At 44.2% G+C, this 18,149-nt stretch overlaps 1 protein-coding gene across 1 annotated transcript in view; it reads left to right on the top strand.

Moving 5' to 3' along the window:
- Positions 1-18,149, top strand: part of TMEM245 (transmembrane protein 245) — a 533,540-nt gene that overhangs the window by 489,297 nt on the left and 26,094 nt on the right. The window contains exon 16 of the mRNA XM_069219563.1: positions 1,850-2,053. Coding sequence (XP_069075664.1) covers positions 1,850-2,053 — 204 coding nt within the window. The remainder of the gene's footprint in view (positions 1-1,849; positions 2,054-18,149) is intronic.

Genomic DNA, 18,149 nt, shown 5'->3' on the forward strand with positions numbered 1-18,149 from the left:
TTTACAGGATATTTTTTTAATACCGTGGTGTGTATTTCTCATGAGAGTTTCACTGTCCGCAAATAGTGTGGTACAGAGTAAACTCTCTCCATAGAGTAAACACTGTTAACAGTACCCACTTTTCTTCTCATATCAAGTTCATTTCTCATTGTAGGTTCAGTGACTGTCAGGGGTTTGATACAGTTGAAGAATGTCTGTAGTAGGGCATGCGTTATGTGTTAGGACTTGAGTACCTGGAGAGACTTGGTTTCTCTTGAGCTGTTGTATACAGATTGAAATCCGTGTGTAGGATACTTTATCCTTTCATCTGTGGTTTATAGTCAACATAAACTTGACTATCCTTGAAGTGTAAAGTATAGGGTCAATGTTGCAAATAACAAAAGATTGCCTTACCTGTGGGGGTTGTATGTATGATGGCAGTAAATATGCTTCCTTTTTTTCTGAGCTATTTTGCACTTACTTTCATAGCTGTAATGGTATGCCCGTTTAAAGAGCAATGTGTACAAAACAAGCTTGTATGTTGTCATCAGTGATGTTATTTGAGATACCTTCAGTGATGTTATAAATGCTGTCATAGAACATGTCATGAGTGATACCATGTGAGGTCATAAGCAGTGCATGTCAGGGGTTCATGTTGTAGTCAGCTGTGCTAACTGTAACAAATTCTTTTTTTTTTTTTTTTTTTGGTTTAAAACGGTAATGTTTTAAATGAAAAATTCACCTAACTATAACATTACTTTAACCTTTTGTTTTTTTTCAATGAATTTGTAAGTTTTCTTCATAACTAAAAAAACGAATTTTTTTATCACACCTAACTATAATGCTACAGTAACTTTTGTGTTTTTCAGTGAATTCTTAGTTTTGGTTTTTTTTTTAACTTTAAGCAATATAAGTTTACAATACATAAGTCAAACTCTCTGCCGTGCACGGCAATTGTCCGTGCGTGGCAGGGATTGGCTGCAGGGCCTGGCCACTGTGGACAACCCCCTGAAAGACAGCCAACCCCGAAGTGCACAAGGCCTTCCACTGTGCGCTGTTGGCCACAGGGCCTAGCCCTAGGGCCCCAGGGCTTTTTCTTTTTCTTTTTGAAGGGGGGAGCTTTTTGTAGGCAGTTTCTCTTTGTTCTCTACTAATTTTCAGTAGGTAATGTTTCATATTTAGGTTTGTTTTTATGAGAAGTATCAACTTACATATTTGCTGTGTAGTTTTTTCAAGCAACAAAAAAACAAAAATTGTAAGAAATTGTTGTTTGAAAATCTGTTGCCCCTTCTTAATTTCAGACTATAATTTTTTTTATTGCCATTCAAGAACTTCAGTATCTGTCTCCTCCCAAATTTTAAGGTTTTGTATTTTTCACAGAAAATGTGCCCTTGATATATAGAAATACTTCGTAAATAGTGGTACATTAGATGACGAAAATCTCCGGCGTCACAGCACATAGCATTTGTATGTATGGATTTAAATACGTTTGGTCACATTTAAAAATATTAACTGTTTAAATTTGCAGTAATGTCAGCCTAGACTGGCTACTCTACACCCAAAAGTAACAAAATACTAATGAAACATTATGAATCAATGGATTGCCTGATAAAATGTTCTCTAAAATGTATTTTGCTTCTTTTGGATTGTCAGTGTAGTATTTGGTTCTGTGAACAAAAACGAGAGTACATGTATTTTCTAAAATGCATTATGAGTAAACCCTTATTGAACGAGTGTCAAAAGACATTTTAAAACATTGATATCTCACTATATTGCCGTTTAGTGTTCTCATTGAACAAGTGAAATAGATGTTGTTTGTAAATCTGTATGCTCTTATTTGAAACAATTTTCAATCTTTGTAACATTCCAGGGGTGGTCATCCTTACTTAACGGGCTTAGCAGTTGCTGGTGGAGCTTATTACCTTGGCCTTGAAGGTGCCATCATTGGCCCCATACTTCTCTGCATACTTGTGGTTGCCTCTAATATCTACAGTGCAATGCTTGCGAGTCCATCTTCCACTTCGTTATCAACACCGACTCCATCCCAGTCACCATGGCCTTCTCATATACACTGGTAAGGTTATATGTGCGACTTAACACTTATTGTAAATTAATATATACTCCTGCTTTGATAAACGCTTTATTGAAATACGTATGCTCTCTGTTTACACTCCATATTTATTTACACGTCAAACCTATAATGTTTCATACTCGTCTTAAATCAAAACGTAGTATTTGCATATATGATATTTGATATGATATAGACCCCAGTATAAATATAGAATCCATTATTTAGCAGTAACTTGCATCTAAATGTGGACATCTGCTGAGGGGGTTACTTGGAGCTTCAGAGAAGGTTGTGGTACTAAATAGGGAAAAGTGGTCTGTTAGTGTAGGCACCTGATGGTTGAAAGATAAGCCAGTAGCTGAGAGTGTAGCTCATCCTGTTTGAGACACACTCAGGTCTGTCAGAACTGGAGACAACAGTGCTGTCAAACTTAAGTGATTTGCCTATGGAGACAAACAAAGCAATAGAGGAAGATCCATTCCACTTACAAAACGTGCACTGTAACACTCTTGAACTTCCAGTTACCTCAAAGTTCCAGTGTGATTTCTCCCTAGTAAAACTTGGTGGCTGTAGTTCATCATAACAAAAAAAACATTTTTTTAACAGTTTATCTAATTTCAAATGTACTAATTCCGAACTTGAAGCCTCCATACCTTGGTTTTAATGACAGTCTTGGCATAAAATTGTGGAAGAATAATATAAAGATAAGGGTTGATCAGAAAAAGGGTAAGCACTGTTTGTAAAGTGTTTCATGCTTTCACGCCAGACACCGAATGTTGTGTTTGTGATCATTAAAGAAAGTCTGAATAGCTTTATCATCATATTCTCCTTGTCAATTTCTTTGGTGTAAGTTTGTGAAAATAAAATGTACATTTACAGGCTGGTCATGGCTTTCATGGATTCCGTACCGCCTCTCCTGAGTCTGCCCACATCTGTGCCCCCTCGCTCCCAATGTTTGGGTTCCTGGATAAATATTTCCCATTTCCTGCATTGGTAGTCTCATTGCCCCTTTCAATTGCTAAATTAATTTGGTGACGGAGAACTAGATTTAGAGTTTGGGGGACAGGATACTCAAACTCACTGCCTCATTTAGAGATGTGTGGACAGTAAGCTTACGTTGACAGAGCCCCTTTGACTCGGTTCTTGGAAAGCTTACTTCGACAGCCAGACTGAGCAGGGAGCCCTCTGAGTTGTGTCATCACAACACATGCTACATTTAAGGCAGATTTGTCATTTCTTTCGATATTTTATTTCTGTCACAGCCAGGAAAAGCCTGGTGTTGAGGAACAGAAAAAAGCAATAATGACTTTCACACCCTGGGAAAGGACTTCTTGTTTTTTCAGACGCAAACTCCCATTCTATAAAAAAAAAAGTTGTGGAATGGCCATCAAAACCAACAGTGGCTGTCCACCAAACTATTTGTACCTTTGAAGAGAAGCTTCTGAGTAGAGGTACCAATACAGTATTTAAATAAGTGTTTCCTTTTGGGTGGTCACAAACAATGAGTGACTCTCCAAACAAGCTGCAGAATTTGAGGATTAATAAAGGAGGTATATGTGAAGAAGGGGAAGGTGCTACACAAGGTGGTATAGAAAACGCATTTGTTTTAGAAGAACATAAAATGAAACCTAAAGAGAATTTATGGTGCCTGCAAAATCCTTGCCATGTCCCCTAAAGCCTTGTCCCAATTGATAAATCAATTAGATCAGACCCACCACCATGCATCATTTTACACCGAAGTTGGTGATATAATCATGGACCCTCCTCATCCCATCAGACTGCTAGTTTCTCTCAAAAGCTTTGGTTTGAATATTCATGCATCATTGTCTGCGCGTGCCACTCCTATGAAATAGCCACATAATCATTTTTTGTAAATTTGACCTCTGTGGCTTCAGTGTGAGGCTGGGGCACTCTGAACTGGCTGACCTCAAGTGTAATGAACAGACACAACTTCGGAGGGTCTGCTGTTGGTGGGACTTTCTCACCTACCACGTTGTTCTCCAGGACTCTAGAACTAGGCAAGAAACAGTAGTCACCAATTTGCTGCAAGATTATGGGAGTTGCTTCACCTGGACTGAATAAGAACAGCCTGTCCTCCGATGACTCACTGGTGTCTTTGTTGAATTCGGGAAGTGGAGCTGGTAAGTGAGTTGTACTGTTGGGTATGGTGATTCCTGGCTTGTGCACATGAGAACAGTCTGGATCCGCAAATGGCTTGCCATGCTGACTGCTCAAGCTCAATGTGGTTAGAAAGTTGGTGGCCTTCAGCAACAGACTTTGTGGAGCCATGACATAGTCAACAAGGCCACGAGTTGACAGTGCCTCTTCCACTCCAGGTGGTGGTTTCTGATTTGTAAGGGTTGCCAAGGGTTGCCAAACTCCACTCCTGGAATCCAGGAGTGGAGTTTTTTGGCAGGCATCTGCCTTGGTTTGGAGCTCATGCCTCCAGCACTCTCTGTTTTGGGTTTTCGACTCAGCAGAATCAGACATGGCTTTGTGTGGGCACACGAGATAGCCAGATTGGGCAAAAGAGGCATTTGAGCCTCCTGGTGCTGCAAGCATTTTAGTGCCCCCGTTGGGAGGTATTCCTGCTTCCCAGCCGGGTGCTCAGTGGCAAGGTTCTCAGAGTGGCATGAAGAGCGTGGGAATAGCAAATATTAAGGTCAGAAGACATTGCCTTCGTATTGGATAGTGCCTGGTTGTGGGCCCTTGTAATTTCCCACCACCATTGGAAATGGCTGGTACCCACTGTTGTGACCTGAAATCGGACCGAGGAGAAGTCCTTGGTCAGACATGGCTTTGGATGATCTCTGAAGGTCCTGGGTGGCAGGATGTGGTGTCTCCGCATTTACTGAAGATGATGCCATCACCTTCACATCTTTACAGAACCTGCATTCAGAAAGGAATTAATGTTCTGCAAGCAGTCTCACAAAAACACTGATTTACAACAGCTACAGGGTTCACATCCGCTGAACAATAAGCTTTGTTTACCACAGTCCTACAATAAAAACCATTTAACACAGTCTAACATCTAAAAGGGCTTACAATAAATAACACAGAAAAGTGATGGATGGAACGCTTGAATTAATCTCAGTCACTGGTAATTACTTTGGCCACTTCCCAATCCATCTTTTTTGTCAACAGTGCTACCTCAGATGAGATCCAGCCATATGTAAATAATCCTTGATCCTCAGCCACTGGCAATTACTCAATCCCATGTCAAAATCAGTTGTATTTTGCTCATGATGCGACCTCAGATTAGAACAGCCATGTGCCAGTCAGCTTTGATCCTGCTTCAACAGGAACAGTCAACCTCGAACTGCCAAGGAGGACTGATTTGCACTTGCCTGGAATGGCACAGTGGTATTAAAATGATGGTGTGGAATGGAGCATGAGAGCTCACCAGTGCCTGGCATTAATGTAAGCATTCTTTCCAACACCATATGGCTTTCAATGATCACCCTGCGTGTGAAGAATATGCGCAGATGTGGCTCCCATGCTTGCTATGTCATAGGACAGTGGTTCCCAATCTGTGCGCCACGGCTCCCGTCTAAACTAGCCAGGGGCGCCACACGCAGTCTGGGAACCACTGCATTAGTCTAAATATAGCGAGGAGCCAGCTGCAAAGTTCAAATAATAATTACTTAGGCAGGGTTTTCATCCTGTTTGTTGGTAAGTGCTTAACAATTTCTGCCATCAAGCCACATACTTCACAGTGAAAGATCTTCGCAAAGTATTTACCTGGACAAATGAAATGCCTTTTTTCTAGGGCCCCAATCAGCTTTTGATGTTTGTTTTGTTCTGCACAGCAGCAGTTCACATTAACGGTATACTAACTCAGTAAACAAGATATGTCTCAAACTGATAAGAAAATAAAGTATTGCTTATATATATTTTGCTACTCAGCAGGAAGACCTTCCTTTCTAGCTGTATCAAAGAATGAACACACGTCTCTAGATTTTTCCAGCCCTGCATTGAATGTGTGAGAGGGATGGCTATGGGGTGCGGGGTCAGACAGACAAGTGATCTCCTCTCTGGGAAGAATGCAACATCAAAATCTTCATGGTGCATCGTAGCAGGGAGGTTTCTTCACCTACTCACTCAACCAAAGGGACACGGGGTGGATTGCTGTAGTGTTTCAAAGTACACGCATTACATTGAAATTTCTCAATGCAAAGTAATGTCTTTTAGAGGCAGTAGCAGTTATACTCTGCAATTATATTTGTGAATTTCTTAAAAGACTTCTTTGTACTCTGTAAGACAGATGCAGGTGTAATCAGTCTTCACTGAAGACCTCTCCATTTACTGCTGGATGGAAAGGAAAATGTGTTCGGTGACAGTCAATGGAAATTCTTTAAAGTTCATCATTCTGTCGGTCTACCTAACACTGATCTTTGAAGCCATCAATAGTGATGGCATGCTATAATAACATTAAAACAAAATCTGACATACCCTCCTTCCTGAATGCAAAAGGATGGCACAATGTCATTGTAAGTATAATCCTTATAAAGGACAGGTGAATGTCTTTTCAGCCTTCAATGCAATAATAAAATCGCCAGAGAAAGCCTTTTTAACTGGTGATGATTTCCTTCAGCATCATATACGCATCACACAAATACTATTGGTCATAATCTTCATGGACATTGTTTTACTATGCAACAGTGGTGGCAAAACAAAAAAGAAAACATTGGCAGAAAGCGGCTTAACAAATCTTCAAAGTGCAAGAAAAGACTGGCCGTTCCAATCAATTATTTATTTTATTACTCACTACAGAAACACAACACAACAGAATATGTTTTGACATAACAGTAGTAACAGTGGGTGGGGGTGGCAGTTATTTAAAATGGGGAGGCCTCCTGCAAATTGCATACTATTTGGTGCACCAAAAGCATTTTTTCAAAAGAAAAAATCGTTAAAAAAAATTCCATATGGCATGCAGACCACAGTGCTGAAGAGGATTGTTTCTGACTCAGCCAACAAAAGTTATCTATTAAACAACTGTTACATTTTTATTTGGTTATATCTATTATTACAATACATTCATCTGCTTCATCCCAATTATTTTCAGGGAGAAAAATGGAAGTACTACCTAGGCCGGGCTTACATCCCACACCAGCCCCAAAAAAAGTAACATAAGGGGAGCCGTAACCAACGGCCAATAGGTCAAGGGATCAGCGGCTTGAAAATGTTTGGGAACCACTGATGTAAATGCTTGTGTGTTTCTGAAATTGTACAATAATACATAGCAATTATGGATGGATGGATATTTAATAAACCAAGCTCATTTTGTCCTAAAGTAGCAAAAGATGCTGCACATTGTTGAAAGTCTCTCATTATGGCCCAGGTGTAGTTATCTCTTCATTACTGCACATTTTCCTAATTCATGCTTCCCTCATAGCTCTAAAAGCTTGACTCATTCTGCTTTCCTATTACAAGGCTCTTGGCATAAGCTGAAGCATAATATATGCAAATTAATTAACCTACGTCCCTACAAAGAGTCCCCAAAACAATGAACTCTGTCGGAGGATCTGAGCCAACTAAAGAAGACGTTCAGAAAAATAACTATTCCCAGTGTACTTGAATAATTGAACATGCAATTATTATTTGACTCGGAGAAAGTCACTTATTACATCTAAAAGCACTATGCTCCATTTTCCCAACTTTTCTCAAGTGCAAAATACAATACCCTGTAACTGGAGAATACATTTTTGTTTTATGTCATCAACCTCCTGTGTAAAACTGGTACTTCTGATGGATACAACTACCTGTGGATTCCTCACCTAATGAATACTCCCATTGCGCCAGCACTCGACGGAAATCTTCTTCCTAGCTTCTGCACGTCGACGAGGACGTCACAGTTGCCCACGCGACGCCGTCTGGCGTCATACAGGCAATAAGAGGTCCTCGCCGACGTCCGTTCCCTTTTTTCCGTGCCATTCGAAACGGTCATCTTCGAGGGAGCTACTGTTGCTGTTCAACAGTTACAGTGTGTTTTTTGGATCTATTTTTTCTCTGAGATTACAATGTCGCAGAGAAAGTCAGGATTCAAGCCCTGTCGTGAGTGTGGGGGCAAAATGTCAGTAACTGACCCACATTCTGACTGTTTGTGGTGTCTTAGTTTCGATCATGATGTTGACAAGTGTGATTCTTGTCAGCATATGAATCCTAAAGCCCTGAAAGAGCGCAAGGCCAAGCTTTTTCTGGCGAAGTCGAGAAAGAAGGAAAAGAGCCACCATCGAAAATCCTCATCACCGAAGTCTCATCGGCGTCATCGGGACTCCCGGCGTCGTCGAGAATCAAGGCGCCGGTCGAGTAAAGAGAGGTCCCGGTCAAGGTCACCATCGACTCGGCGTCGGAAGACTTGGGAGGTCAGTCCCACTGTCACTCCCCATCCGTCGACGCCGTTGCCTTCTCCAGCCTCACCGACTTCGCCCGGGTCATCGGGCCAACCACCTTCAGTGTTTGAGGTTCCGCAGCCTCAAATGTTTTCTCCGACGTTGCAGACGTCGAGGTCGGTGTCGCCTTCGAACCAGGCTTTCCCGGCCCCTGGAGCTGATAATACCGCATTTTTAAATGCGATGTTCTCCATCTTCCAGCAGATGGCTCCAGGTGGTGGACCGGCTGGGCCTTCGGGCCCTTTGACTTTCAACATGGGTGCTCCGGCTCCCCTTCGACCGGCACCTATTATGCCCTTTTTCCCCTTGGGGAACGTGGGTTCGGCGTCTGGATCGTCTCCGGTGGCTCCTGAGCCTTCGACTCTGACAACTTCGGCTCCGGCGGCTTCGATGTTTCAACCAGTGGCGCCGTCTAGACCTCCTACGACTCCGAAGCAGTCCTCTCTCCATCCGACTCCTTGTTCGGCGCCGAAGGTACCTGTGGTGCCTGTAGACTCGGCATCTGACGGATCCGGAGATCGGCGTCATTCTTCGACATCTGCTGACGCCATGTCGACGCCGAGGATTGAGGAGAGGCTGCACTCGAGGAGGCTTGCTCTTCGCCTCCTTGAGGAACAGGAGTACCAGAGACAGAACCTGGAGGAAGGAGAGATTGAGGACTCTCATGAGGGTCTCCATGGGCTGGACACTGCTAGTGGCCTAGATACTTCCCCCGAGTGGGACTTGTCATCTCTTGGGGAGTATACAGAAGAGGCGTCCACTTTTCATGCTGTTATCAGGAAGGCAGCTAACTTCTTGGATCTTCCTTTGCCGGTGACTGAAGCCAAGCAGAATTTGTTGACAGGGGTGTTGCACCCGGCCTCTACATCGGCAGAACCACTTTTGCCGTTCAATGAGGCACTGCTGGAACCTGTTTTGGAAGTCTGGAAGAAGCCGGTGTCTTCTTCAGCTGTTAATAGATCTGTGACTAGGAGGTATCGGGCTGCACCGGCTGACCCTGGTTTTCTTACCAGACATCCGACACCTGAAAGCTTGGTGGTCCAGGCTTCCTGCTCGGCAAGGTCTGCTCCTGGCTCTTTTCCAACTGTGCCCTCAGATAGAGACTCCAAGAAGATGGATATGGCATCCAAAAAGGTGTTCTCGTCATGTAGCATGGCATTAAAGTCCACCAATGCTACATGTATTTTAGGACGGTACATTTATGCTCTGATGGACGAAATTGCATCTACGCATACGGAAGTCCCTCAGGGGCTATTGAATCTGGTATCGGATGCTCAGGCAGCTGCAACTCAGGTTATCCAATCTGGGTTGGATACAACTGACTCTGTGGCTAGAGCAATGGGCACTGCTGTAGTTACGAGGAGGCAGGCGTGGCTTCGTAACTCAGGATTTTCCTCAGATGTACAGTCGACCCTACTGGACCTTCCTTTTGATGGGGACAAGCTCTTTGGTGCCAAGGCGGATTCGGCCTTAGAGAGGTTCAAGGAGAGCAGGGCCACGGCCAAGTCGCTAGGCTTGCAAGTCACTTCTTCTGCCTCCTCCAGATTTTTTAGGAGGTTTCGAGGATTTGGTCGTGGCTCCTCCTCCTCCTCCTTTTGAGGGAAATTCCAGCAGCCTACCTCTGCTCTCTCCTATAGATCTTTTAGAGGGAGGGGTAGGGTCCGTACCAGGGGAGCCTCTCAGCAGCACTCTGCCTCTTCCTCTGGAGGGGTGCAGCAGGGGAAGCAGCCTTAGGCTTCCACCAATTCCCACTCACTCCTCTCCTGTAGGGGGGATGTTACTGAATTTTCTCCACAAGTGGGAGTTCATCACATCAGACTCCTGGATTACCAGCATTGTGAGAAAAGGCTACACCCTTCCCTTTCGGGAGTTTCCGCCCCCCATCACGCCCCGCCCATCTTATTGTTCAGAAGAACACCTCCTGTTGTTAGAACAGGAGGTTCAAGTCCTCCTTTCAAAGGGCACGGTGGAGTTGGTTCCAGAGCAGGAAAGGGGTCAAGGTTGTTACTCGAGGTACTTCCTGATTCCCAAGAAGGATGGTCGGTTGAGACCAATCCTGGACCTGAGGATCTTGAATTGGTTCCTCAAACAAGAAAAGTTCAAGATGCTGACCCTAGCTCAGGTGCTTTTGGCGTTGAACAATGGAGATTGGATGGTGTCTGTCGACTTGCAGGATGCTTACTTTCATATCCTGATACTCAAGTCACACAGGAAGTATCTCCGGTTTGTGGTGGGGTCGCAGCACTATCAGTTTGCGGTCCTTCCGTTTGGTCTTACTTCAGCACCTCGAGTCTTCCCGAAGGTGATGTCGGTGGTTGCGGCAGAGCTCAGAAGGAAGGGGATAGCAGTATTCCCTTACCTGGACGACTGGTTGATCAAAGCCAAGTCCCCGGAGCTCGTGTTGCATCATCTGCAGTCGACAACCCAGTTGTTGTTCGACCTGGGCTTTTCGGTGAACGTGCCCAAATCTCACCTAGAGCCCTCTCAGCGCCTCGTGTTCATAGGGGCAGTACTGGATACAACATTGAATCGAGCCTTTCCTCCGCCTCAGCGGATTCAAGACATTCAGGCGTTGGTTCCAATGTTTCAAAGTGGAGCGGTCATTCCAGTCCTCAAGGTCCTACATCTGCTCGGTCTGTTTGCCTCCTGCATACTGTTGGTCACGCATGCTTGCTGGCACATGAGGGCTCTTCAGTGGTGCCTCCGAAAGCAGTGGTCTCAACACAAGGGGGATTTCGAAGGCTCAGTGAGGATCTCCAGAGATGCTGCCATGGATTTGAAATGGTGGATTGCGGACGACAATCTTTCCTGAGGAAGGCCGTTCTCGCAAGTTCCGCCTGTGGCCACTGTAATAACGGATGCTTCCACTCTAGGGTGGGGAGCTCATCTGGGGGACCTGGAGATCAAGGGGCTTTGGTCTCCAGTGGAACAGATGTTTCATATAAATCTGTTGGAGTTGCGGGCTGTACGTCTGGCTCTCACTTCTTCCCATCCCTTCGCGGTCAGTCGGTTCAGGTCCTGACGGACAACACTACTGCGATGTGGTATATAAACAAGCAGGGAGGGGTAGGGTCGTACCTTCTCTGCAGAGAAGCTCTTCGGCTATGGTCCTGGGCAAAGGACCATCAGATTTGCTTGGTAGCAAATCATCTGGCCGGAGTCTTGAACGTACATGCGGACAGTCTCAGTCGCCATTTCTCGGCCGATCACGAGTGGCGTCTCCATGCAGATCAAGTCCGGATAATCTTCCAGATGTGGGGGTTTCCTCGGATAGATCTGTTTGTCACCCGGGAGAACTCGCACTGCCAGTTATTTTGCATCCTCCAGTATCCGGTGCAGGGAGCTTTGGGGGACACGTTTCAGATGACCTGGTGCGACCAGCTGCTTTATGCGTTCCCCCCCATACCCTTGATTCCTCGGGTGTTGAGGAAAATTCGCCAAGACCGGGCCCAAGTCATCTTAATTGCTCCGGATTGGCCAAGGAGGGTGTGGTATTCCGACCTTCTCCAACTCGCACTGTGCCCTCCGCTCCGTCTCCCTCTCAGGGCAGACCTCCTCTCGCAGTCGCAGGGGCAGGTTTTACACCACAACCTCCAGAGCCTGCACCTTCATGTCTGGAGATTGAACGGGACAACCTGAGTTCCTTTTCTCTCCCGCCTGAGGTAGTGGATGTTATTTTATCGGCCAGGCGACACTCCACTAAATCTATCTACGCTAATAGGTGGTCTAAATTTGTGGTATGGTGTGGAGAGAGACAGATTGATCCCTTACGTGCTCATTTGTCGGATGTTTTATCTTTTGCTTTGTCTTTAGCACAGAGGGGTTGTGCAGTGGCTACTGTTAAGGGTTACTTGTCTGCCTTGTCAGCCTTTATTTGTCTTCCAGACCAGCCTTCTTTATTTAAATCTCCATTAGTACTTAGATTCTTGAAGGGCCTTATGAATAAATTTCCTCCAAATACTTTCGTTATGCCTCAATGGGATTTGTCCTTGGTTCTAACTTTCCTTATGGGGTCCCCTTTTGAGCCTATGCATTCTTGCCCCATAAGATTGTTAGTTCTTAAAACAGTTTTCCTGGTTGCTATTACATCTGCAAGGAGAGTGAGTGAGTTCCAGGCTCTATCGGTAAAACCCCCTTATACATCTTTCTATAAGGTGGTGTTGAGGACCAAGGCTGCTTTCCTTCCGAAGGTTAATTCACCCTTTCATTTGGCCCAGACAATTACTCTATCCACGTTTTGTCCTCCGCCTCATCCTTCAAAGGAAGAAGAGAGACTTCACCGAATGGACCCAAAGAGGGCGTTAAGCTTTTATATAGACAAGACAAAGGATTTCAGGCTGGAGGATCAGCTTTTCATCGGATATGTGGGAAAGAGGAGAGGAAAAGGCAGTCCACAAGAGAACACTCTCCAGGTGGGTTGTTCTTTGCATTAAAATGTGTTACTCTTTAGCAAAGAAGGATCCCCCTGATGGTATAAGAGCTCATTCCACCAGAGCTAAGTCGGCCTCGGTTAGGGGTGTTCCTGTGGTCGACATCTGCAAGGCCGCAACTTGGTCGTCCCTTCACACTTTTGCGAAGCATTACTGCTTGGACTCTGAGGTCAGAAGGGACGGCCATTTTGCACGGTCAGTGCTGCAGGATTTCTTGGTTTGACCATTCAGGCACCCACCACCGAGTGCGGTACTGCTTTGGGACTCTATTCATTAGGTGAGGAATCCACAGGTAGTTGTATCCATCAGAAGAACGAGTTACTTACCTTCGGTACCGACTTTTCTGGGGGATACATTAGCTACCTGTGGATTCCTCACGGTCCCACCCGCCTCCCCGTTGCCTGTTTGGTCTAACCAAGTAATTCTTGAGTGTGCTCCTCTTGGTTTTGAGGATTGGTATATATTATGTATATATGTTTATATGTATATATATAGTTCATATATTTATTTACTTGATGTGTTTGCTTGGAATATCATTAAATATTACTATTGTTCTTTCATCTCAATGGCCTATTATTAAAATGTTGGTACTGACGTCCGCATGTCGGCGAGGACCTCTTATTGCCTGTATGACGTCAGACGGCGTCGCGTGGGCAACTGTGACGTCCTCGTCGACGTGCAGAAGCTAGGAAGAAGATTTCCGTTGAGTGCTGGCGCAATGGGAGTATTCATTAGGTGAGGAATCCACAGGTAGCTAATGTATCCACCAGAAAAGTCGTTACCGAAGGTAAGTAACTCGTTCTTTTGGGCCAGATTGTTGAATTAAAGTTATCCAATTTTGGATAAACTTTGGATCAGAATAGTTATTGTATTTGTTTGTAATTGTATTAAAAAACACTGATTTGTCCTCATTAAGTTCCTGATTTAAAATCTGATAACGTACTGATTCTTTGTCAAGCCTTAAGGCTATCCATATCTGGAACAGGGACTGTGGCTCTAATGTGTATTTGTTATTATGTGCTAACTTCTTCGGTGCAGTGTTTCTTTGCTGATATCTTGCATAAACATTAGGGTAATGCCTTAAAATGATGTGAGCCTTTGGACTAGTACATGTCCTCGGATATATATTCAACAAACAATATGTTGAGAATGTGGGTCCCGATGAAAGGGTAGTGTGTACCAGAGTCATTTTTAGGTTGAAACCTACCAGAAAGCCCTTCGGTCTGTTTTGCTAATGACATCCTGGCAACATTTGGAAAGCTTCCCTGGTGATGCATTCGGCCCATTGCTTACCAATGGCTTTTTGGTTTGAAACTTGCATTTGCTTGATTTCTATTTGCTCACTTTATTTGTTTTAAGGTGTCCAGCTTGAGTTTGTCCCATTCTTCCACCAGTACTGAACCTTATGTAAATAGTCCTTTAAATCTTGTTTTTCTCTTGTCACATTTTCTGTGCATTCAAAGACAGGTCAAACGTTAGACTTTGTCTTCCAGGGAGCTTGGTGTTTACTATTCTTTTGCTGACTTCAAAGTGGTGTGCTGTACAATGTTTTTTTTTTCTAGCACAAAACAAAATAAAAATGTCTGTAAATGAACTATGCTGGTAGGTCAGAATCGTTCCAGGTGGCCCTCCAAATAGCTCAGGAAGATGACAATGTAGCAATTGCTCGGCGTGCCTCCCAGCTCACTGCTCTTCCGTCTAGGGTTGAAGTCCTGCATTACAGATCACGCAAAAACAATGTACGGGTCCTAGGTATTCCAGAAAGAATGGAAGGAGATGACTCAAGTGGCTTTGTAGTCCATCTGTTTCAATATGTTTTTCCTGCTCTAAATGACTGAGATATGACTGTTTAATTCTGAGGGCGCACCACTTTCTATTTAAACCACCCAGAAACCCTTCTTGTTACCCTCAGGCTATCCTCGTCTGTATTAGGAACTTTATCCTGCGTGAAGAGATCTACCATACAGCCACCCCTAAATCACTGTTCAAAGCTTGTTGCATGAATTTTCTTGTCTATTTGGATTGCTGCCACCAGATCATTGTGAGACGCTGGCAACTCTGGGAGCATAACCCGGCCCTCTGGAAGCTTGGGGCTTCTGTCTCTCTTATGTAGCCTGCCTCTTTGCAAATCGTCATGGAGGGCCAGACTTATTACTGCTATGAGGGCCAAAAAGTACAGGAATTATTAACAAAATGGTAGCCGGGTGGCTGAAACTGCTCTAGAACTGTCTCTGCTCTGGGTTGAATGCCGATTTCACTTTTTGTTGGCATAAGGGGTTATAAACTGGCCGGGCTTTACTTCAGGTGGGGGGTTGTTCTGCTGCACTGGACGAGTAGTTGGTCTCTTTTGACTTTCGCTCTGGGTTATTTCTGTCTCATCCTTTTGGGCCTCCAATTCTTTATTCGCTTTTGCACTTTGGTCTCTGCTTTGGTCCTGTGGGAATGCTGATTTTCATCTTTGTAGGCATAAGGGCCTGCAATGGGGTGGGGCCTTACGGGTTCAGCCTAAGGATCGAGGATGGGGGTGGGAGGAGGCATCTTTTGAGTCTGTCCCAGGCTTTCAGGTGGGTTGTTGGTCTGGTCACTAGATGAGAGGTTTGTCTCACTCGCCTTTCCCTTTCTGTTCTGTTCTTCCTGTTTCCTTTAAGCTTCTGTCTTCTTATCCACACCTGTTCTTCTGTACTGGGGAGTTCTTGGATTTACACTTGGTAGTATTGTTCATTTCTGTGCATGCCACTTGCGCGGCGGCCTCGGTGCTGACTTCAGCTATTAGCCTTAAGGCATGACTAACCCTAATGGTTGGGGAATGGCCCTTCTTCTCTTAGGGCACAGCTTAAGGGGGCTTGGTTGGTTCACCTTTATGAGAACCTGGGATGTGGGGTGGGGTTGGGGGTGTGTAGAGGTTGTGTTTTTTGATTGGGGGTGTCTTCTGCATGGTACACAGGGGCTGAAATTGTAGGAAAAGGGACTCTGTTTGACCTGGCTAGAAATGGAACTATGTATATTTGTGTGTTTGGTTAGATAATTTATGAGTACAGGTATTTTGGTCTGTTAGGTGTAGAGGTAGCCTGTGGTTTTCGCAATACAATGTCCATGGTCGATAATAGTGGATGTACTAAGTAGCAGCTACATATCCTATCCTGGAATATCAATGGAGTCTAGTCTCCAGATAAGTGCAAATTGGCAAATTGGTACGAGAGGAGCTCAGAGTTCTCAATCCACATATTATGTGTCTCCAGGAGGCGCACCTGTCATCTGCAGAGAGCTCATTACTCAGAGTTCGGCTATCAAGTCATGTCAATCTCATGTTTTACCTTTGCTCAAACGGGTGTCACTCTATTAGTGCAGGATCATAAATGGGGAATTTTACATCTCAGGACGGATTCAGGGGGTTGTGGGTGCTGGGGACTATTCGGAAAGATAATGTCCATTTTACCATCTGTGATGTATATGGACTTAATACAGATGATCCCAGGGTCTTTAATTTTTGCTGACCAAGCTTCATCTTTGGCCACTACCGTACATTGTTTGTGGTGACTTTAACTTGACGCTATGCCCTTACAGAGACTCTGCATCTCAGTTTCGGATCTCTGCTCAGACCTCTGGTAGTTCGGCTTGTGGTGATAAGCATTGACTTCATGGGGCTCTGCACCAGCAAATTTCCTCAAATGATTTGACTTTCACCAACAGGGATTTTATAGTTCCATTGAGCCATTCAGCAAACCCCAATGCCTCTGGATGATAGCTTCAGTGCAATCTCTGCTCTGCTTGTAATGCTGCACAAAACATCATAAGGACCTCATTGTTAAATTGAGTCGGCAATCCTACTCCAGAGAAACAGGCGTTCTGTACCTGGGTATTACCTCTCATTAGTTTAACTACAGTGAGACTGTCATTTCTCTGCTTTGGAAAGGCTTGCATCCATCAAGAGAAAATGCACACCATAACTAGGACATATCACAGCCCATTACAAAGAGGCATTGTGATAAAGTACATCTGTATTCTGTTGAAAGGGGACCACCTGATCTCCCAACATGACCCAGGATGACTGGTGTTCTTTTCCTTTTCAGTTGGCATGTTATGCAAGAGTGGCACAATTCTTCTGCACGCATCCTGAGTCTAGGATTAAAACTAGTTTTGTATGAATAATCCGAAATCGTGTCTCCCTAACTGTGTGAAGCCATGCAAATGTGATGTCATGTGGGACGATAAAACATCTGGTAACACTTGTCTCCTGTCTGCTGAAAACCACATGTTATTTGTGTCTTTCCCACATCCTGCCCTGATCCAACCCTGCTGTTTTGTTTCTGGAACCTTTTCCAGCAATTTCTTGAGCTCTTCCCATGTATCACCTACAGATAACACTGAAAAGAAAATGTCCTCTTCAGATTTACATGTTCCATTAAATGTGAAGGCCACAAGTGCACAATAATATGCAACTTTGTCAGCATATCTGTTTCCAGCTGTGACATATCCATTGCATCTTCTGTAAGCTGCACACTTAACAACCGCAACTTCAGTTGGAAGCTGCAGTGCTTTTTAAAATCTCTTTACATTTTCACCATTCCTTATAGGTGAGCCAGATGAAGTAATGAAACCACTTTATGACCATAACTGTCCAAATTCATGGACCACACTAAAGCCGTGCTGACTATTTGTAAATATAATCACTGTCATCTGAGCTGATAGATTGCAAGCTGCTGTAAGGACAATCAACGCTGCAATGTGTGCTGAAGTAACACCTCAAAGCCATAAAGCATCTACAACTTCTTGAATTGTACAGACAGCATAAGCTCTAAGATGCTCTCAGGACACCTTCATTGGTTCTGACATGAGCCAGCCACAAAAATGACATAATCAGTTTCAAACAATGGTTCATCTTGTAGGTCTTGGCACAGCACAATCATGCTCAAAATCATCCTTATTTGCATTATTTCTGCTAAAGGGAGTATAGAAGATGGGTTTAAAATCTAACCCCTTTTCAAAATAGAGTTTTCTGATGCAAAGTTTTGCTGCTTCTATTTTTTAAGTCTTGAATTTCTCATATACTGTCTTTTCATTCTGGTAAGTAGAATCTCCACAGAGTGTGGCACCATAACAGTTAAAGGATGCCCCATCACTATACTTTCCCACCTCTCTGTGCTGACACCAACAGCTGCCACAACTTTTAGACAGCCGGGCAGCCCTGCGGCTACAGGGCCAAGGGTAATTGAAAAATAAACCACAGGACTTCTTGAATCTCCATGCATCTGAGTAAGCACCGAGAAGAGTGCAGCC

The sequence above is a fragment of the Pleurodeles waltl genome, chromosome 2_2 (genome assembly GCF_031143425.1).
Source record: "Pleurodeles waltl isolate 20211129_DDA chromosome 2_2, aPleWal1.hap1.20221129, whole genome shotgun sequence".
NCBI lineage: Eukaryota > Metazoa > Chordata > Amphibia > Caudata > Salamandridae > Pleurodeles > Pleurodeles waltl.